The 22,446-nt window shown below is 45.1% G+C and overlaps 1 protein-coding gene across 6 annotated transcripts in view; it reads right to left on the bottom strand.

The window, feature by feature from the left end:
* Window positions 1-5,828: 5,828 nt before the first annotated feature.
* ulk1b (unc-51 like autophagy activating kinase 1) overlaps window positions 5,829-22,446 on the bottom strand; it is a 203,168-nt gene continuing 186,550 nt past the window's right edge. For all 6 annotated transcript variants that reach the window (XM_086011911.1, XM_086011910.1, XM_086011909.1 and 3 more), the window contains 3 exons: window positions 18,316-18,473; window positions 11,908-12,043; window positions 5,829-7,532 (listed from right to left, as the gene is read on the bottom strand). In XM_086011911.1, the coding sequence (XP_085868037.1) occupies window positions 7,477-7,532; window positions 11,908-12,043; window positions 18,316-18,473 (350 nt within the window). In that variant the 3' untranslated portion in view covers window positions 5,829-7,476. The remainder of the gene's footprint in view (window positions 7,533-11,907; window positions 12,044-18,315; window positions 18,474-22,446) is intronic.

Below are 22,446 nucleotides of genomic sequence, written 5' to 3'. Positions count from 1 at the left end.
AATTACTCGGTCTATCCCTTTCTCCCTTTTTATACAACGGTACCATGTTAGCAGTCCTCCAGTCCTCCGGCACCACACCTGAAACCAGAGAGGATTGGAAAATGATGGTCAGAGCCCCTGCTATTTCCTCTCTTACTGCTCTTAACAGCCTGGGATACATTTCATCCGGAGCTGAGGATTTATCCACTTTCAAAGATGCTAAATACCTTAATACTTCCTCTCTCGCTATGTTTAGTTCATCTAATATTTCACACTCCTCCTCCCTGATAGCAATGTCTGCATCATCTTTCTCTTTTGTGAACAGTCGCAAAGTATTCATTAAGGACCATACCCACGTCTTCTGCATCCACACATAGATTACCCTCATGATCTCCAATAGGCCCAACTCTTTATTTAGTTATCCTCTCGCTCTTAATGTATTTATAAAACATCTTTGGGTTTTCCTTGATAAAAAGGGAGATTCCTCTTTTAGAACCCTAGGATGTAGGCCGCCCAGTCCAGGAGATTTGTCAGAACATAAGAAGTAGGAGCAGGAGTAGGCCATACGGCCCCTTGGGCCTGCTCCGCCATTCAATAGGATCGTGGCTGATCTGAACTTAGACTCACGTCCACTTCCCTGCCCTCTCCCCGTAACCCCTTATTCCCTTATCAGCTCGGAAACTGTCTAGCTCCGTTTTAAATTTATTTAATGTCGCAGCTTCCACAACTCTCTGAGGTAGCAAATTCCATAGATTTACTACCCACTGAGTGAAGAAGTTTCTCCTCATCTCAGTTTTGAAAGGGCAGCCCCTTATTCTAAGATTATGCCCCCTAGTTCTAGTCTCACCCATCAGTGGAAACATCCTCACTGCATCCACCCGATCAAGCCCCCTCACAATCTTATATGTTTCGATAAGATCGCCTCTCATTCTTCTGAATTCCAATGAGTAGAGGCCCAACCTACTCAACCTTTCCTCATAAGTCAACCCCCTCATCTTCGGAATCAACCGAGTGAACCTTCTCTGAACTGCCTCGAGAGCAAGTATATCTTTTCTTAAATATGGAAACCAAAACTGCACGCAGTATTCCAGGTGTGGCCTCACCAGTACCTTGTATAACTGCAGCAAGACTTCCCTGCTTTTATACTCCATCCCCCTTGCAATAAAAGCCAAGATTCCATTGGCCTTCCTGATCACCTGCTGTACCTGCATACTAACCTTCTGTGTTTCATGCACCAGGACCCCCAGATCCCTTTGTACTGTAACACTTTGCAGTTTCTCTCCATTTAGATAATAACTTGCTCTTTGATTTTTTCTGCCAAAGTGCATAACCTCACACTTTCCAACATTATATTCCATCTGCCAAATTTTTGCCCACTCACCCAGCCTGTCTATGTCCTTTTGCAGGTTTTTTATGTCCTCCTCACTCACTGCTTTCCCTCCTATCGGCAAACTTGGATATGTTGCACTCGGTCCCTTCCTCCAAATCGTTAATATAGATTGTAAAGAGTTGGGGTCCCAGCACCGACCCCTGCGGAACACCACTAGTTACTGATTGCCAACCCGAGAATGAACCATTTATCCTAACTCTCTGTTTTCTGTTAGATAGCCAATCTTCCACCCACGCCAGTATATTACCCCCAATCACGTGATTTTTTATCTTGTGCAGTAATCTTTTGTGTGGCACCTTGTCAAATGCCTTTTGGAAGTCCACATCCACTGGTTCCCCCTTATCCACCCTATTTGTCAGCTTTTAGTCCCATTAGTTTCTCTAGTACTTTTTCTCTACTGATATTAATTACGTTAAGTTCCTCACCCTCATTAGACCCTTGGTTCCCCACCATTTTTGGTATGTTTTTTGTGTCTTCTATTGTGAAGGCAGATACAAAATATTTCTTTAACGTTTCTGCCACTTCCTTATTCCCCATTATAATTTCTCCTGTCTCAGCCTCTAAGGGGCCAATGTTTACTTTTGCTACTCTCTTCCTTTTTACATACTTGTAGAAGCTCTTACAATCTGCTTTTATATTTCTTGCTAGTTTCCTCATTCTATTTTTTCCCTTTTTATCAATTTTTTGGTCATCCTTTGCTGGTTTCTGATCCTCTCCCAATCCTCAATCTTACTACTATTCTTCACAACATTATAAGCATCTTCTTTCAATCAAATGCTATCCTTAACTTAGCCACGGATGGATCACTTTTCCCGTGGAGTTTTTGTTTCTCAATGGAGTGTATTTTTGTTGAGAATTATGAAATATTTCTTTAAATGCTAGCCACTGCTTAGTTACCGCCATACCTGTTAATCTATTTTTCAAATCTACCTTAGCCAACTCGCCCCTCATACCTATGTAATTGGCTTTATTTAAGTTTAAGACTCTAGTTTCGGACTTAGGCAAGTCACTCTCAAACTTAATGTGAAATTCTATCATATTATGATCACTCTGCCCCGGAGGATCCTTTACTATGAGATTGCTAATTAACCCTGTCTTATTACACAATACCAGATCTAAAATAGCCTGTTCCCTGGTTGGCTCCATTACGTATTGTTCTAGGAAACTGTCACGAATGCATTCCATGAACTTGGCCTTCAGATTACCTTTGCCAATTTGATTTGTCCAGTCTATACGAAGATTAAAGTGCTCCACGATTATTGCATTACCTTTGCTGCAAGCTCCCACTATTTCTTGATTAATATTCTGTCCAATGGTATAGCTACTGTTAGGGGGCCTATATACTACTCCCACCAGTGTTTTCTGCCACTTGTTATTCCTTATCTCCACCCAGACTGATTCTACTTCCTGGTCTTCCGAGCCGAGATCCTTTCTCTCTACTGTCCTTATGTCATCCTTTATTATCAGGGCTACTCCCCCTCCTTTTCCATTCTGCCTGTCTTTTTGAAACGTCAAGTACCCTGGAACATTTAGTTCCCAACCTTGGCTACCTTGCAACCACGTCTCTGTAATGGCTATTAGATCAAACCCATTTATCTCTATTTGTGCCACTAGTTCATCTATCTTGTAACAAATGCTTCATGCATTCAGATAAAGAGCCATTAATTTAAATGTCTTACCATTATTCCCTGCTTTGACCTTATTCTCTGCTGCACTGCTACCATTAAACTCTCTGTCCCTTCCTATTACACTCTGCTTATTTTCCCCCAAATCACTACACTGCTCTATTGCCTTGACCTTTCTCTTTAGATTTCTAAATGTCCCCTCAATTGACCACCCCCCTTTTTTGGTTTAAAGCCCTATCTACAGCCGTAGTTAGTGTCTTTTTGAAACGTCAAGTACCCTGGAACATTTAGTTCATGGCCTTTCATGACCGCGGGACATCCCAAAACACTTGTAATGTAGGAATCGCAGCAGCCAATTTGCACACAGCAAGCTCCCACAAACAGCAATGTGATAATGACCAGATCATCTTTTGTGATGTTGATTGAGGGATAAATATTGGCCAGGAGACCCTGCTATTCTTTGAAATAGTGGCCATGGGCTCTTTTACATCCACCTGAGAGAGCAGACGGGACCTCGGTTTAACATCTCATCCGAAAGACCTCCGACCGTGCGGCGCTCCCTCAGTGCTGCACTGGGAGAGTCAGCCTAGATTTTTGTGCTCAAGTCTCTGGAGTGGGACTTGAACCCACGACCTCCTGACTCAGAGGTGAGGGTGCTGCCCACTGAGCCACGGCTGACACTTCAAAGAGGTAAAACAACAACAACTTGTATTTATATCGCGCCTTTAATGTAGTAAAGTCCCAAGGTGCTTCACAGGCTTGTTATAAGACAAAAAATGTAACACTGAGCCATGTAAGGAGATATTAGGGGCAGGTGACCAAAAGCTTGGTCGAAGAGGTAGGTTTTAAGGAGCGCCTTAAAGGAGGAGAGGTAGCGAGGCGCAGAGGTTTAGGGAGGGAATTCCAGAGCTCAGGGCCCAGGCAACAGAAGGCCTCGAGCCTGTTCTGCCCTTCAATGAGATCAGGGCTGATCTGTATCATAATTCCATTTACCCTTACCCAACAAATATTTTTCGATCTTAGTCTTGAAAGCTTCAATTGTCCCCCAGCCTCCACAGACTTTTGGGGGAGAGAGTTCCAGATTTCCACCACCCTTTGTGTGAAGAAGTGCTTCCTGACATCACCCCTGAACGGCCTGGCTCTAATTTTAAGGTTCTGTCCCCTTGTTCGGGACTCCCCCCACCAGAGGAAATAGTTGCTCTCAATCAACTCCTTTCAACATTTTAAACAGCTCGATTAGATGACTCCTCAATCTTTTATAGTCAAGGGAATACAAGCCAAGTTTAAGAAAACTGCCATTGTAATTTCTGTAGAAACTGCAAACTGATGTCATTGGATAATTTCATCCCACCCACTCCGCTCCATTCCCCAGAACATCTACAAGCAAACGAACACCATTACAAAAGGAAACACTGTCCAGACTAATTCAAATGGCGATTGCTGAATTCGGCTCAGCAATGAGTCCAGTGGGGTAGGTCTTGACTCTCTGTGATGGTGTAGTGAAGTCAATGGAAATAAAGATTAGGAGAAATGTTAAAACTGGCTGTCAACTCGCCACCACCCGCATTACACCATCGCACGGAGTCAAGGTCTACCTGTCTCCTGTGAAGTCCGCCAGCCATGGCTAGCTCGTGACATGCTCAACACCCATTCTCAATCCACACCCACCAAAAATGCTGTAGTTTTCTGAAAACCAATTACAATTTCAGATTGGCTAACTGATTAAAGCTCGTCACTTCAGACAATCAATGAACTGAGACGCACATAACCTACCTGTTTCTTGTAACAATAGGCTGACTCTTTTTCACAGCTGTTTACAGGAAATCCTGTTGCCTCACTTCCTGTAGTAAACAGGAAATTGGTAGTCCAACGATTTTGTCAACAGTTTAACGATGAATTTTATTTAAATCATGTAACTGCCTTGCTACAGTGAAGAGTTTAAGATATCTGATGCAATGCTCAGATTGCTGGAAGGGCCCTAGGAAATTTTACTACAGCAAAGGCGCTGTCACAACAACTTGCATTTATACAGCGCCTTTAAAGTGGTAACACCTCCCAATGCGCTTCACAGGAACATTATCATTGACTTATAATTGACATCCAGCCAAAGAAGGAGACATTAGGACAGGTGATCAAACACCAGGACATTAGGACAGGTGACCAAACACTAGGACATTACGACAGGTGAACAAACACCAGGACATTAGGACAGGTGATCAAACACTTGGACATTACGACAGGTGACCAAACACTTGGACATTACGACAGGTGAACAAACACCAGGACATTAGGACAGGTGACCAAACACTAGGACATTAGGACAGGTGACCAAACACTTGGACATTAGGACAGGTGATCAAACACTTGGACATTAGGACAGGTGACCAAACACTAGGACATTAGGACAGGTGACCAAACACCAGGACATTAGGCCAGGTGACCAAACACTTGGACATTAGGACAGGTGATCAAACACTTGGACATTAGGACAGGTGACCAAACACTTGGACATTAGGACAGGTGATCAAACACTTGGACATTAGGACAGGTGACCAAACACTAGGACATTAGGACAGGTGACCAAACACCAGGACATTAGGACAGGTGACCAAACACTAGGACAGGTGACCAAACACTTGGACATTAGGACAGGTGACCAAACACTAGGACAAAAAAGTAGGTTTGAAGCGATGACCACACAGCCTGGGCCACGGACTCCCATTGAACGGTGAGAGTTCACAATGTCCCACCAGCCCCTTCCAGTCACAATTAGCCAATGCGGTGAACTCGAAACTCTCTTCCAAAGGCATGGGGGTGAGGGAGAGGAGCAGTCAAACATTTCCAACTGTTTTATTATTTGATTCTGTTTTTTTGTTTGTACAGTTCAAAACCAAAAAAAGTTACAGCACGCACGGAAATAAAAACTGAACGAAAAAGAAAATGTTTCCAGCATTTTAACATCGCAGATTAACAAAAAAAAATACACTTTTGAACAGTTCCAACCTGAATATATAAGTCAAGAGCTCTTGGGAAATCTGTCGGGAAAAAAAACGACACGTCAACCTTGCAACAGTGAAGAGATAACCAAGATCCAGTTGCCTTGGAAATGGTTGACGCTTTAGAGTACAGTAAATCACTCCAGGGCTCGCGTTCCTCACTGGCTACAAAAGCAATAAATACTAACCGACGACATTTACCTTACACAGCTAGGGGTTAAGTCAAAACGTCTTGCAGCGGGTTTGGTGGCACTGATATCTTTGCTCTATACATATATATATACATTCTTGGATACACACAGTGGCTAGTTTTCAAGTATTTACGGGAGAGAAAAAGAAATCATTGGTTGACAATCTGTAAATCACAAGTCGTTTAGAATTCCAACTGCGCAGGTACATTCAAGTGAGGATCTGCCGCAGTGCGGAGCCGCGAGCTCTTAGTCGTGCACACACCGTGCCGCGCACTCTCCCATTCAAACTCTCGACCATTCGCAAACCCCCGTTTGTCTCATTCGCCTACCAGAAATAAAGCAAAGTACACACACACACACACAAACAAAATCACGAGAAACGGAACAAAAAAAAAGGGTCCGTGAGAAACAGTCTACAGGTGCGATTGTCTGTTGCTGCTGCTTCTGTGTGGAAATCGCTCCGAAGCAGGCTTCGAATGGGGCCCACACACACACACACACTCACTCACCCCATACTGTAATATACCAGCTTACATGCCCAGATTATCCGATAGTGCAACCTAAAAAAATACAGACAAGGAACGAGGGGAGGGCGGCAGGGGAAACAGGGCTGAGTGTATCGTAACTTTGGATTCTGTCCTCCTGCGATAACGTTACTTGTGGTTCATCGTGTGGTTCAAGTTCATAACCGACGCCAATATAAAGTGCACCTCCATTTTACAGGCTAGTGTGCGGGTTTTTTTGTGTGTGTGTGTGTGTGTGTGTGATTAACACTTTAGAAAAAAGTGAGGAAAGTGCTTCAAGGCAGCGTTCGATGAAAAACAAAAAAAAATACCAGAAAGCTCTGTTGCTATGACAATGTCTCACTGACTTTCTCCAGTGTCAAGTGTATTAATTCTCTTCTTTAATGGATCAACCGATGTGTTCTGTTTGGTTAATTTAATCAGGCAACAGTGTCCCGGCTGAATATTGCTCCTTTCAGCCCAAATGCGATGTCGGAGAGGATTCCCATCGCCATCCTGTCCCTCTTCCGTCAAAGTGTAGGCCCGATGGAAAGTTTCTCTGAGTGACTGTGTTACAAAAAAAAATCTGTAATTGATGCAGCGGTTTCACGGAAGGGGGGGAGAGGGAAGGAAGTTTCCATTTAATGTCCCGAATGAGCCACTCGGTTTGCAGGCGATTCGCAAAAAAAAAAGAAAACCCACCCCGTTTCAGGGGGAAAACTGTCGATTGGGATGGTTTCGGTGCAGTGTCCTGGGAGCCCAAGACGTGGGAAGCTGCTCCAGCTTGTAGCTTCACGCACACAGCCCTGGTTGTAGTGTGGACAACCTACGTTCGATGCACTGCTTACCTAGAGAAGAGACAAGAAGTGACACCTTGTGTTAGTTGTGGGGGGAGAAGAACAATGGACAAGCGATTGATATGCTTACTGATGTAATAAAACTCACTACACACTTGATTTGAGCATAAAGCAAGGCTTCAATCAACTTGTTTCAGAACATGGAAGTCTAGTTGTATTTCACTAGCTCCTTGTCTTACAAAATGTCCCTGGCAAGCTGGGCCCACGCCCGAGTATTTATACTCCTTGGACGGCGCCACCAGCTGGCCGTCCAGCGTTATTTCATAAGTAGTTTCTTGATGATGAGATTTATAACACTTACCATTGATGATAATTGGCCGCTGAGAGTGACTCCTTGCTACAGCAGCTCCCTTCATTTGATATTCTACATTTACTGTGACACAGTAAATTCTGAAATATCTTTTGCCCCAAAAACATTACTAGGAACTTGGGCATTGTTAGACGAAAAATGACCAAGGTTCATTGAGTTCACCTTCTCCCGTCCCGCTAGTCCCACGATCCAACGATAATGGGGTTGTTGACTAATCACAGCGATCAACCTCTATCAGTGAGTCTACAACAGACCCAGGCATGAGGCGAGGAAAATCCCCAGTGGTGGAAGTGTAACTGTATCAGTCCACTCCTGAATTCTCTCCCATTCTTTCCCCCCTCCTCTCCCTACGCTGTCATTCGAATTGGGGTTCCGGTCCTCTGACGACAGGTTGCCCTGTGGTGTCTCACCCCAGTGACCTTTAACAGCGAGTGTCAGCAAGATATTCGACTGCGGATGGCTTGGCGCTGCCGTTCACACACACAGCTGGAGTCACTGGCTAGTGCCCAGGAGCAGGATTCCCGATTACTTCTCTTGTGTTTATCTAACTCACCACAGTACTGAAGCAGTATGAAAGGAAGATTTGCATTTATATAGCGCATTTCATAACCATGGGATGTCCCAAAACACTTCACAGCCAATTAAGTACTTTTAAAGTGTTGGAATGTAGTATACGCCAATTTTTACAGCAAGCTCCCACAAACAGCAATGTGATAATGACCAGATAATCTGTTTTCTAGTGATGTTGGTTTGGAGATTAATATTAACCAGGGCACCGGGAAGAACTCCCCTGCTCGTCTTCCAATAGTGGAAGGCCAACATCCCCAGCATCGATGCTTTGACCACGCTCGATCAACTCCGATGGACGGGTCACATTGTCCGCATGCCCGATACGAGACTCCCAAAACAAGCGCTCTACTCGGAGCTCTGACACGGCAAGAGAGTCCCAGGTGGGCAGAGGAAACGCTTCAAGGACACCCTCAAAACCTCCTTGAAAAAGTGCAACATCCCCACCGACACCTGGGAATCCCTGGCCCAAGACCGCATAAAGTGGAGGAGAAGCATCCGGGAAGGCGCCGAACACTTCGAGTCTCTTCGCCGGGAACAAGCAGAAGCCAAGCGCAGGCAGCGCACGTCAACCCAAGCACCCCACCCACCCGCCCCTTCAACCACCGTCTGCCCCACCTGTGACAGAGACTGTAGGTCCCGCATTGGACTCATCAGTCACCTGAGAACTCATTTTTAATGTGGAAGCAAGTCATCCTCGGTTCCGAGGGACTGCCTAAGAGAGAGAGAAGAGTACATGTTCCCGTAAAGGTCAAGGGTGGGACCAATAAGTCCAGGGAACCCTAGATGTCAAGGGATATACAAGAATGGATTAGGAAAAAAAAGGGAGGCTTTTGGCAGACACAAAGGACTAAAAACAGTGGAAATCCTAGAGGAGTATAGAAAGGGCAGGGGGGTACTTAAAAAAAAAATTAGGAGAGCGAGGAGAGGGCATGAAAAAACACTGGCGGGCAAAATAAAGGAAAATACCAAGGTGTTTTATAAGTATATTAAGGGCAAGAGGATAACCAGGGAAAGAGTAGGGCCCATTAGGGACCAAAGTGGCAATCTGTGTGTAGAGCTGGAAGATGTACGTAAGGTTTTAAATGAATATTTTGCATCTGTGTTCACTATGGAGAAGGACGATGTAGGCATAGAAATCAGGCAGGGGGATTGTGATATACTTGAACAAATTAGCATTGAGAGGGAGGAGGTACTAGCGGTTTTAGCGGGCTTAAAAGTGGATAAATCCCCAGGCCCAGACGAGATGTATCCCAGGCTGCTGTGTGAGGCAAGGGAGGAGATTGCAGAGGCTCTGACACAAATTTTCAGAACCTCGCTGGCTACAGGGGAGGTGCCAGAGGACTGGAGGACAGCTAACGTAGTATCATTATTCAAGAAGGGTAGTAGGGATAAACCAGGAAATTACAGGCCAGTGAGCCTAACATCAGTGGTAGGGAAATTATTGGAAAAAATTCTGAGGGACAGAATTAGTCTCCACTTGGAGAGGCAAGGATTAGTCAAGGATAGTCAGCATGGCTTTGTCAGGGGGAGATCATGTCCAACCAATTTGATTGAATTTTTCGAGGGGGTGACGAGGTGCGCGGATGAGGGTAGTGCAGTTGATGTAGTCTACATGGACTTCAGTAAGGCATTTGACAAAGTCCCGCATGGGAGACTGATCAAAAAAGTAAGAGCCCATGGGATCCAGGGCAATTTGGCACATTGGATCCAAAATTGGCTTAGTGGCAGGAGGCAGAGGGTGATGGTCTAAGGTTGTTTTTGTGACTGGAAGCCTGTGTCCAGTGGTGTACTGCAGGGATCGGTGCTGGGTCCCTTGCTGTTTATAGTGTACATTAATGATTTAGATATGAATGTAGGAGGTTTACTCAGTAAGTTCGCAGATAACACGAAAATTGGTGAAGTGGTAAATAGCGAGGAGGGAAGTCTCAGGCTGCAGGACAATATAGACGGGTTGGCCAGATGGGCAGAACAGTGGCAAATGGAATTTAACCCTGAAAAGTGTGAGGTGATGCATTTTGGGAGGACTAACAAGGCAAGAGAATACACAATGAATGGTAGGACCCTAGGAAGGACAGAGGATCAGAGGGACCTTGGTGTGCATGTACATAGATCCCTGAAGGCAGCAGGACAGGTAGATAAGGTGGTTAAGAAGGCATATGGGATACTTGCCTTCATTAGCCGAGGCATAGAATATAAGAGCAGGGAGGTTATGATGCAGCTGTACAAAACGCTAGTTAGGCCACAGCTGGAATACTGTGTGCAGTTCTGGTCGCCACTATAGGAAGGATGTGATTGCATTGGAGAGGGTGCAGAGGAGATTCACCAGGATGTTACCTGGGCTGGAGCGCTTCAGCTATGAAGAGAGACTGGACAGGTTGGGGTTGTTTTCCTTAGAGCAGAGAAGGCTGAATGGGGACCTGATTGAGGTGTACAAAATTATGAGGGGCATAGATAGGGTAGATAGAATGGAACTTTTCCCCTTAGTAGAGGGGTCAATAACCAGGGGGCATAGTTTCAAGGTAAGGGGCTTTGAGGAAAAACGTTTTCACCCAGAGAGTGGTTGGAATCTGGAACTCACTGCCCGAAAGGGTGGTAGAGGCAGGAACCCTCACAACATTCAAGAAGCATTTAGATGAGCACTTGAAATGCCATAGCATACAAGGCTAAGGACCAAGTGCTGGTAAATGGGATTAGAATAGACAGGGCTTGATGGCTGGCGTGGACACGTTGGGCCGAAGGGCCTCTTTCTGTGCTGTATAACTATGACTCTATGGACATGGGATCTTTGACGTCCTCCTGAGGGGGCAGACGGGGCCTCGGTTTATCATCTCGTTCAAAAGACAGCACCTCCGACACTGGTAATTACTTTAGAGCAGCGTAGCCTTAGAGGTGACCTGATAAGAGGTCTATAGAATAATGAATGGGCTGGATAGCGTCCCTATTGAGAGGTTATTCCAGTTTAACAGATTGGGGCGGACCAAAGGATTGAGTTGAAACTAAGTATGAGTAGGAATAGACATCACGGTGCGTGGGGCAGAGTTGATGGGCCAGCTGGTCTTTTCGTGCCTGTCATCTGTACATTCCTATGCAGGCTCAATAATATGAAGTCAGAATGTTTGGATAATGAGACTGTCATCTACTGACTGCAGTTAAAAAGGCTCTATCAAAGCTAGCTCCCATGGCGCACTGTGCCAAATCATCGCAAAGAAGATAATGCCCTTGGAACAGTTAAGTCACATAAAGCCACGTTCAGGTGTAGCTTTCAAAATTAAATCGGGATTTCTTAGGAAGGACAGGGAATCAGAGAATCATAGAAATTTACAGCACAGGAGGCGGCCATTCGGCCCATCTTGTCCGTGCTGGCCGACAAAGAGTCATCCACCCTAATCCCACTTTCCAACACTTGGTCCGTAGCCCTGTAGGTTACGGCACTTCCAAGGGCATAAATGTGCCCTGAGTAGGAATCATTTCATAAAAGCCTCTTACACTTGCTGATGTTGTCCACGTCTTCCTGGTCAGTGATTATCTGTGAGAGCCCCTCCATTAGCAGCAGTGCCCTGTGATACCGCTGAATACAGTCCTCTCCCTGCTGGAACATCTCATCCAGCGCCGCTGACTGCACCTACAAATACACAAAAACACAACGCTCATTCCCCTTTCTCTGCGTGGGTTTCGGGCAGGAGTCATTCGACAAATGTACAGGTGAGGGCTCGCCACCTTTAAACAAATTACATACATTGGATTACATCGGATGTACAGCATAGAAACAGGCCATTCGGCCCAACCAGTCCATGCTCCACTCGAGCCTCCTCCCGTCTTTCCTCATCTAAATCTATCAGCGTAACCCTCTATTCCCTTCTCCCTCATGAGCTTGTCCAGCCTCCCCTTAAATGCATCGATACTATTCACTTCAACCACTCCCTGTGGTAGCGAGTTCCACATTCTCACCACTCTCTGGGTAAAGAAGTTTCTTCTGAATTTCCTATTGGATTTCTTGGTGACTATCTTATATTGATGGCCTCTAATGGTCCTTTTAATCCGTTTTGAGACTAAAAAGTGGGAGCAACACTTGGAGAAATCCTTCCACTCCTCCTCGCAAAGGGTTAGAATTAGAGAATCTTCCATCACCAGTGATACACCATTCGGCCCATCAAGTCCGTACTGATGTCTTTCTCCACGAGCCACCCAATCTAATCCCGCCTTCGCTCCACATTCCCTTTAATATTCCCCTTTCTGAAGCAACTAATTACTTGTATCTGCCCACTAGCCTGTAGTGATTTGTGTACATGGACACCTAAATCTCTCTGTTCCCCCACAGCTCCTAGTCTCTCACCATTAAGGATCCAAGGTGGATGACCTCATGTTGAACTCCATCTGCCATAGTTTTGTCCACTCACTTAATCGATCAATGTCCCTTTGCAACGTCCTGCTCTTATCTGCACAATTTACTGTGCCTCCTAATTTAGTGTCATCTGCAAACTTGGATATGGGGAGAGGGCGGAAAGTGGAGTTGAGATAGATCAGCCATGAATGGGGGAGCAGGCTCGAGGGGCCGTATGGCCTACTCCCGCTCCTATTTCTAATGTTCTTATATGTAACTCTCTATTCCTTCATCCAAGTCCAACTCAGCTTGGATTGTGAGAAGCTGAGGCCCCAGAACAGATACATAAGAACATAAGAAGTAGGAGCAGGAGTAGGCCATACGGCCCCTCGGGCCTGCTCCGCCATTCAATAGGATCATGGCTGATCCGAATCTAGACTCATATCCACTTCCCTGCCCGCTCCCCGTAACCCCTAATTCCCGTATCAGCTAGGAAACTGTCTATCTCCGTTTTAAATTTATTTAATGTTGCAGCTTCCACAGCTCTCTGAGGTAGCAATTTCCATAGATTTACCACCCTCTGAGTGAAGAAGTTTCTCCTCATCTCAGTTTTGAAAGGGCAGCCCCTTATTCTAAAATTATGCCCCCTAGTTCTAGTCTCACCCATCAGTGGAAACATCCTCCCCGCATCCACCCGATCAAGCCCCCTCACAATCTTATATGTTTCGATAAGATCGCCTCTCATTCTTCTGAATTCCAATGAGTAGAGGCCCAACCTACTCAACCTTTCCTCATAAGTCAACCCCCTCATCTCCGGAATCAACCGAGTGAACCTTCTCTGAACTGCCTCGAGAGCAAGTATATCTTTTCCTAAATATGGAAACCAAAACTGCACGCAGTATTCCAGGTGTGGCCTCACCAGTACCCTGTATAACTGAAGCAAGACTTCCCTGTTTTTATACTCCATCCCCCTTGCAATAAAAGCCAAGATTCCATTGGCCTTCCTGATCACCTGCTGTACCTGTATACTAACCTTCTGTGTTTCGTGCACCAGGACCCCCAGATCCCTTTGTACTGTCGCACTTTGCAGTTTCTCTCCATTTAGATAATAACTTGCTCTTTGATTTTTTCTGCCAAAGTGCATAACCTCACACTTTCCAACATTATATTCCATCTGCCAAATTTCTGCCCACTCACTTAGCCTGTCTATGTCCTTTTGCAGGTTTTTTATGTCCTCCTCACTCACTGCTTTCCCTCCCATCTTTGTATCGTCGGCAAACTTGGATATGTTGCACTCGGTCCCTTCCTCCAAATCGTTAATGTAGATTGTAAAGTGTTGGGGTCCCAGCACTGACCCCTGCGGAACACCACTAGTCACTGATTGCCAGCCCGAGAACGAACCATTTATCCCAACTCTCTGTTTTCTGTTAGATAGCCAATCTTCCACCCATGCCAGTATATTACCCCCAATCCTGTGATTTTTTATCTTGTGCAGTAATCTTTTGTGTGGCACCTTGTCAAATGCCTTTTGGAAGTCCAAATACACCACATCCACTGGTTCCCCTTTATCCACCCTGTTTGTTACGTCCTCAAAGAATTCGAGCAAATTTGTCAAACATGACTTCCCCTTCATAAAACCATGCTGACTCTGTCCGATTAAATTATGCTTATCCAAATGTCCTGTTACTGCTTCCTTAATAATGGACTCCAATATTTTACCAACCACAGATGTTAGGCTAACTGGTCTATAGTTTGCAGCCTTTTGTCTACTTCCCTTTTTAAATAAGGGCGTTACATTAGCAGTTTTCCAATCTGCTGGGACCTTTCCTGAATCCAGGGAGTTCTGGAAAATTACCACTAATGCATCCGCAATCCCCACTGCCACTTCTCTCAAGACCCTAGGATGTAAGCCATCAGGTCCAGGGGATTTATCCGCCTTTAGTCCCATTATCTTACCAAATACCACCTCCTTAGTGATTTTAATCGTGTTTAGCTCCTCCCCCCCTATAGCCCCCTGTTTGTCCAGTGTTGGGATATTTTTAGTGTCCTCTACTGTAAAGACTGATACAAAATATTTGTTCAGCGTTTTTGCCATCTCCATGTTCCCCACCACTAATTTCCCGGCCTCGTCCTCTAAGGGACCAACATTCACTTTAGCCACCCTTTTTCTTTTTATATAACTGTAGAAACTCTTGCTATCTGTTTTTATATTTTTTGCTAGTTTACTTTCATAATCTATCTTCCCTTTCTTAATTAATCTTTTAGTTATTCTTTGCTGGCTTGAAAATGCTTCCCAATCTTCTATCCTCCCACTAGATTTGGCTACTTTATATGCCCTTGTTTTCAGTCGGATACTATCCTTTATCACTTTACTTAGCCACGGATGGCTGTCTTTTCTTTTACGCCCCTTTTTCCTCAGTGGAATATATTTTTCTTGAAAGTTGTGAAATATCTCCTTGAATGTACGCCACTGCTCATGTACCGTCTTACACTTTAATCTATTTTCCCAGTCCACTTTAGTCAACTCTGCTCTCATACCTTCATAGTCTCCTTTATTTAAGCTTAGTACGCTGGTTTGAGATCCAACTCTCTCACCCTCCAACTGAATTTGGAATTCAACCATGTTATGGTCATTTATTCCAAGGGGATCCTTTACTAGGACATTTTTTATTAATCCTGTCTCATTACACAGGACCAGATTTAAGATTGCCTGCCCCCTGGTTGGTTCAGTAACATACTGCTCAAGGAACCTGTCCCTAATGCACTCTATGAACTCTTCCTCAAGGCTGCCCTGCCCAATTTGATTTGTCCAGTCAATATGAAAGTTAAAATCCCCCATGATTATAGCTGTTCCCTTATTACAAGCCCAACTATTTCCTGATTTATACACCGACCAACAGAGTTGCAACTGTTAGGAGGCCTATAGACTATGCCCACTAGTGACTTTTTCCCCTTATTATTCCTTATCTCCACCCAAACTGTTTCACTATCCTGATCCTTTGTCCCAATATCATTTCTCACTATTGCAGTGATTCCATCCGTTATTAACATAGCCACCCCACCTCCCTTTCCTTCCTGTCTGTCCTTCCTAATTGTCAAATACCCCTGGATGTTTAGTTCCCAGTCATGGTCACCTTGCAGCCATGTTTCTGTAATGGCCACCAGATCATACCCATGTGTAGTTATTTGTACCGTCAACTCGTCTATTTTGTTATGAATGCTGCGTGCATTCAGATAAAGAACTCTTAAATATGTTTTGTGACAATTTATTCCTGCTTTTACCCGCTTTACTACTTTACCTTTATCTTTATACATTCTGTCCCTTCCTGACACGCTCTGGTTTTTAATTCCCCCACTGCTACCTTGCTCTATTGCCTTCCCCGCTGACATTTTTATTTTTCCTGGGGCACACCACTTGTCACATCCCACCAATCAGAGAAGGTTCCCTTTACCTCCACTCTCTGTCTTCTGCCTCCCAGCCAATCACCGACCCATGTCACAAGGTTACCTCCAGTTCCATGCGCTCTCAGTTTTGCCGATGATCTCTTGTGTGGAACCTTATCAGATGTCTTCTGGAAGTCCCTATAGACAACACCCATCAACACTCCTCTGTCCCCCATGCTAGTGCTCTCCTCAAAATTCAACTAGATTAGTCAGATATCCGTCACAAATCCATGCAGACTCTCTTTGATCAGCTCATTCTTATCCAAGTGCTCAGTCACTCTGTACCTGATGACAGATTCCAGTCACTTCCCCACAAGTGATGTTAGACTGACGGGTCTGTAGTTTCCCGGTTACTCTCTCCCTCCCTTCTTAAATAATGGAGCGACATTAGCAATTTTACAATCCAACGGAACAATCCCCGAACCAGGACACCTATGAAACATTGGGGGAAAAATTCAGTATCGCCCCGTTTGGGGCGCCATTACCGGCCATGCGCAAAGTTTAGCGCCTGGCGCTAATTATCGCCTCCAACGGCAAACTTGGCTTCTATCGCCCCTGGAGGTGATTGGTGCGCTATATCAGGCGCTTCATACCTGTCTTAAGGCACAAAGGCCGAGGAGCGAGGCACTACCTCAGAGCGCTGGCGAAGCAAGGAAGGGCAAATGAAAATTAACCTGCAAAGTGCTGCTCAGTACCCAAAACTCCTTCACACAGCGTTGAATCTCTCCAGAAGTCTCTCTCTCACTCTCAGAATGCGTGGTGCAAAAATGTCATTGACAAAAAAAGGCAGGAAGCGGTCGCCTTTAAATAGCGCTCCCCCAGTCCCTTTCTGAATGCAAAACGTTCCCCTCAACTTGTCGTTGCTAGTGGCAGGCGGTAAGGCAGGGGGCGCCACTCAATATCCGGTCCGGGGCGCTACCGGGGCGTTGCGCACTCGACTGACGTCACGATCTGCCGGCGCAGGAGATCGTGGCGGTAGTGTTTAGCGCCGCCGCAAAAGGTCTAGTTAATTTCACGAGTGGCGCAAACATCACTGCGCCCGGGCGCTAGTTGCTTTGCGCCCCATTAGCGCCCTCTTAAGGCGCTAATGGGAGGTGCAAAGAACTGAATTTTTCCCCCATTATGACTAACTTATTTGCAATTTCTTCACTTATTTCTTTTGATACCCTGGGGTGGAAACCATCAGGTTCTGGAGATTTATCTATCTTAAGTCTCATTATTTTCTCCATTCCCATTTTTTACCTATTCTAAATCCAGTAAGATCCTCCCCTTGACTTATTTTTAGTTCCCTTGTACCGTTGGTATTTTATCCCTTTCCTCTACTGTGAAGACGGGTAGAAAGTATACATTTAACAAATCTGCTGTTTCCTCATTGTCGATTACAGTATCACCTGAGTCTGTCGTTAATGGGCCCACATTCACCTTTACCACTCTCTTTCTCTTAATATATTTATAAAAACTTTCACTGTTACTTTTGATATCCCCGGCAAGTTTTTTATTTCCCAATTCTTTTTGCACCTCATTATGTTCCTTGTTGCTCCCAGTCTGCCAGATTTCCACTCTCTCTTACCTTGTTTTCCTGGTTAGGCTTCCTTAGTGGTCCGCCAGCGAGCCACTTGTGCCTTTGGAGTGACTCACTGTTCGGAAGGGGTGGAAATCCAGCGGCTCCATCGCAAGCCAAGCCAGTGCCGGACATTTAAGCAGGGTGGTGGTGGGGGGGCGGGTGATGGGGAAGAGAAACCTGGGGGAGGGTCTCGGAGGGCTAATGCTCATCATTCATCTGAGATCAGTCGAGCAGAACACCTCAGACGGTGATGGAGCCAAGGCTCCAGGCTGAGAAGGAGTGAGAGGATAGGCACTGGCGGAAGAGCGTGGGAGCAGCAGGAAAGCTAGGATTGAGTATTCCCGCTCCCTCCAACAACTGACCGACTCCTTGCTCCTCGGACACGTGCCTGCACCTTGTTCTCTGCTCATACAACCTCTCTGCCTCAATCTATCCCTCAACACCTCTCTCTTCCCCTTTCCCCCATCTGCCCGCTGCTCGGTAGAAGTTTTCTGAGACGTTGTGCGGAGCCCTGGAGAAGCGGAAGCTACTGTTACTCACGGGTAGTAGACAATAAGATGCTTACCATTTGCACAGTGTGACTGTAGATGAGCTTCTCAGCTGTGATGCTGTTTATTCTGTCCATGAGCCGCTGTTTGTCGACAAAGAAGCGTTGCAGTCTGATGGTCAGACAGCGGCAGTGAGACACGCAGGACTTGTAGCGTTCGTTCAGTTTCTTCACCACTAGGGGAACACAAAGTAGCTGGTTTCTTATTTGAAGTTTTGGTCCAAGTTTCATATAATATAACATCCAGCCTCCTACATTACAACAGTGAAAAGTAAAACTTGCATATCTATAGCATCTTTCATGACCTCAGGACGTCCCAAAGCGCTTTACAGCCAATGAAGTACTTTTTGAAGTGTAGTCACTGTTGTAATGTAGCAAACGTGGCAGCCAATTTGCGCACAGCAAGATCCCACAAACAGCAACGTGATAATGGTCAGGTCATCTGTTTTAGTGATGTTGGTTGAGGGATAAATATTGGCCCAGGACACCGGGAAGAACTCCCCCTGCTCTTCATCGAAAGGGATCTTCTACAGCCACCTGAGAGGGCAGACGGGGCCTCGGTTTAACGTCTCATCCGAAAGACTCCACCTCCGACAGTGTCAGCCTAGATTTTTGTGCTCAAGTCAGTGGAGTGGGACTCGAACCCACAAACTTCTGACTCTGAGGCGAGAGAGTGTTACCCACTGAGCCATGGCTGACATGGCAAAAGTACTTCATTGGTTGTGAAGCACATTGGGATGTTCCGAGGTCATGAAAGGCGCTATAGAAATGCAAGTTCTTTCTTTCTAATAAAAACAGCGTGAGACCATCACACATGTAAATTTCCATGGCTAATAGGAAAGAAAGGAAGCCAATCATTTGGAATGTAAATTGATGCAGAGAAGGTTAAGGGGAGATTTAATAGAGGCGTTCAAAATTATGAAGGGTTTTGATAGAGTAAATAAGGAGAACTGTTTCCACTGGCAGGAGGGTCGGTAGCCAGAGGGACACAGATTGAAGATAATTGGCAAAACAACCAGAGGGGAGATGAGGAGAATTTATTTTTACGCAGTGAGTTGTTGTGATCTGGAATGCGCTGCCTGAAAGGACAGTGGAAGCAGATTCAATAGTAACTTTCAAAAAGAGAATTGGATAAATACATGAAGGGGAAAAACATTGCAGCACTATGGGGAAAGAGCGGGGGGGAGGTGGGACGAATTGGAGAGCTCTTTCAAAGAGCCGGCACAGGCACGATGGGCCGAATGGCCTCCTTCTGTGCTGTATCATTCTATGATGCCAGAGTCATAGAAACATACAAGATAGGAGCAGGAGTCGGTCATTCAGCCCCTCGAGCCTGCTCCGCCAGTCAATGAGATCATGGCTGATCATCCAAATTCAGTACCCTGTCCCTGCTTTCTCCCCATATCCCTTGATCCCTTTAGCCTTAAGAAATATATCCTCTTGAATATATTTAATGAATTGGCCTCCACCGCCCTCTGTGGCAGAGAATTCCACAGGTTCACCACTCTCTGGGTGAAGAAATTCCTCCTCATCTCAGTCCTAAATGGCTTACCCCTTATCCTTAGACTATGACCCCTAGTTCTGGACTCCCCGGCCATCGGGAACATCCTTCCTGCATCTAGTCTGTCCAGGCCTGACAGAATTTTATAGGTTTCGATGAGATCCCCTCTCAATCTTCTAAACTCCAGTGAGTACAAGCCCAATCGACCCAATCTCTCCTCGTACGTCATTCCTGCCATCCCAGGTATCAGCCTGGTGAATCTTCGCTGCATTCCTTCCATGGCAAGTAGATCCTTCCTCAGATAAGGCGACCAAAACTGCACACAATACTCAAGGTGCGGTCTCACCAAGGCCCTGTACAACTGCAGCAAGACATCCTTGTTCCTGTACTCGAACCCTCTTGCTACGAAAGCCAACATACCATTTGCCTTCTTAACCGCCTGCTGCACCTGCATGCTTACCTTCAGTGACTGGTGCACAAGAACACCCAGGTCTCTTTGCACTTCCCCTTCTCCCAATCTATTGCCATTCAAATAATAATCTGCCTTCCTGTTTTTGCCACCAAAGTGGATAACCTCACATTTATCCACATTATAGTGCATTTGCCATGTTTCTGCCCAATCACCCAACCTGTCCAAATCATACTGGAGTTTCACAACATCCTCCTCACAGCATACCCTCCCACCCAGCTTTGTGTCATCTGCAAATTTGGAGATACTACATCCAATTCCCTCGTCCAGATCATTAATATATATTGTGAACAGCTGGGGTCCTAGGACCGATCCTTGCGGTACCCCACTAGTCACTGACTGCCACTCAGAAAATGACCCGTGTATTCCAACTCTTTGCTTTCTATCTGCCAACCAGTTCTCTATCCAAGTCAATACCTTGCCCCCAATCCCATGTGCCTTAATTTTACAAGCTAATCTCTTATGCGGGACTTTATCGAAAGCCTTGTGAAAGTCCAAATACACCACATCCACTGGTTCTCCCTTATCTATTCTACCAGTTACATCCTCAAAAAATTCCAGTAGATCAGTCAAGCACGATTTACCTTTTGTAAATCCATGTTGACTTTGTCCGATCCAGTCACTGTTTTCCAAGTGCTCTGCTATTACATCTTTTAAATAATGGACTCTAGCATTTTCCCCACTACCGATGTCAGGCTTTTTCTCTACCACCTTTTTTGAATAGTGGGGTAACATTAGCTACTCTCCAATCCATGGGTACTGTTCCAGAGTCTATCGAGTTCTGGGAGATGACCAGCAATGCATCTACTATCTCCAGGGCCACTTCCTTAAGTACCCTAGGATGAAGATTATCAGGCCCTGGGATTTATCGACCTTCAATCCCGTCAACTTCCCCAACACCATTTCCCTACAAATACTGATTTCTTTCAGTTCCTCCCCTCATTAGTCCCTATGTTCCCCGGCATCTCTGGGAGGTTATTTGTGTCCTCCTTTGTGAAGACAGAACCAAAGTATGTATTTAATTGGTCTGCCATTTCTTTGTTCCCCATTATAAATTCCCCTGATTCTGACTGCAAGGGACCTACACTTGACTTCACCAATCTTTTTCTCTTCACATATCTATAAAAGCTTTTACAGTCAGTTTTTATGTTCCCTGAAAGCTTACTTTCATAATCTATTTTCCCCCTCTTAATTAATCCCTTTGTCCTCCTTTGCTGAATCCTAAACTGCTCCCAATCCTCAGGTTTGCTGCTTTTTTTTTTGGCCAATTTATATGCCCTCTCTTTGGATCTTATGTTATCCCTAATTTCTCTTGTTAGCCACGGTTGAGTCACCTTTTTTGATTTATTTTTATGCCAGAATATCTGTCACCTCTTACAAACAAACAAATGAAGGCCAGCTATTTCATTCTGGATTCTGCCCTACAGACTGAAATGCAATTGGACTCTAGTTGACCTTAATCAATCACAACAACAACTAACAACAACTGGACTTTAGTTGACCGTAAAAATGACACAACACCAACTTAGCAGCAAAATTATACACCGTGCATTCTGCACGATCACACTCCTATCCTTATAAAACAGCATATAATCCTACACACCGCAAGAGATTCTCTATTATATTAAAAAAATTAAAACCGTACATCTGCATTCACTTCTCGTCATTTTTTTCCCGTTACAAATTCCCACATCCACATTTAGAATGGAGACGGCTTATGCAAACATGTCACGCTGTAATAACACCCTCCCTCCGATGGTGACACTGTATCATCTTAGTTTTGCATCTCCTAGCTACACAACCAACTCTTTTTTGCTTTTTAACTACAAATAATATCAACTCAAAGTATGTATCCTATGTAAAAATAAGGGGAAAATGCATGACTTTAAAATCTGGGTTGAATTACATCTGCTTGCCCTCCAATCCCGCATTAGCTGGAGACTACACCCAATCTTGACTCCCCATGTGTGGGTAGGTACGGCTTTTTAACCTTAGGGTGCAGCCCACCTGGGAGAAGGTACACCGAAGATAAAAGCCGCGAGCAAGGCGACGGGAAAGAGAAAGACTTGTATTTCTACAGCGCCTTTCACGACCTCAGGACGTCCCAAAGTGCTTTACAGCCAATGAAGTACCTTTGAAGTGTAGTCACTGTTGTAATGTAGGAAATGCAGCAGCCAAT

The sequence above is a fragment of the Somniosus microcephalus genome, chromosome 19, assembly GCF_052327205.1.
Source record: "Somniosus microcephalus isolate GS21.2 chromosome 19, FLI_Smic_1.0, whole genome shotgun sequence".
Lineage (NCBI taxonomy): Eukaryota > Metazoa > Chordata > Chondrichthyes > Squaliformes > Somniosidae > Somniosus > Somniosus microcephalus.
The sequence above is the reverse complement of the archived record's forward strand: the minus strand, read 5'-3'. Positions and strand labels throughout refer to the sequence as shown.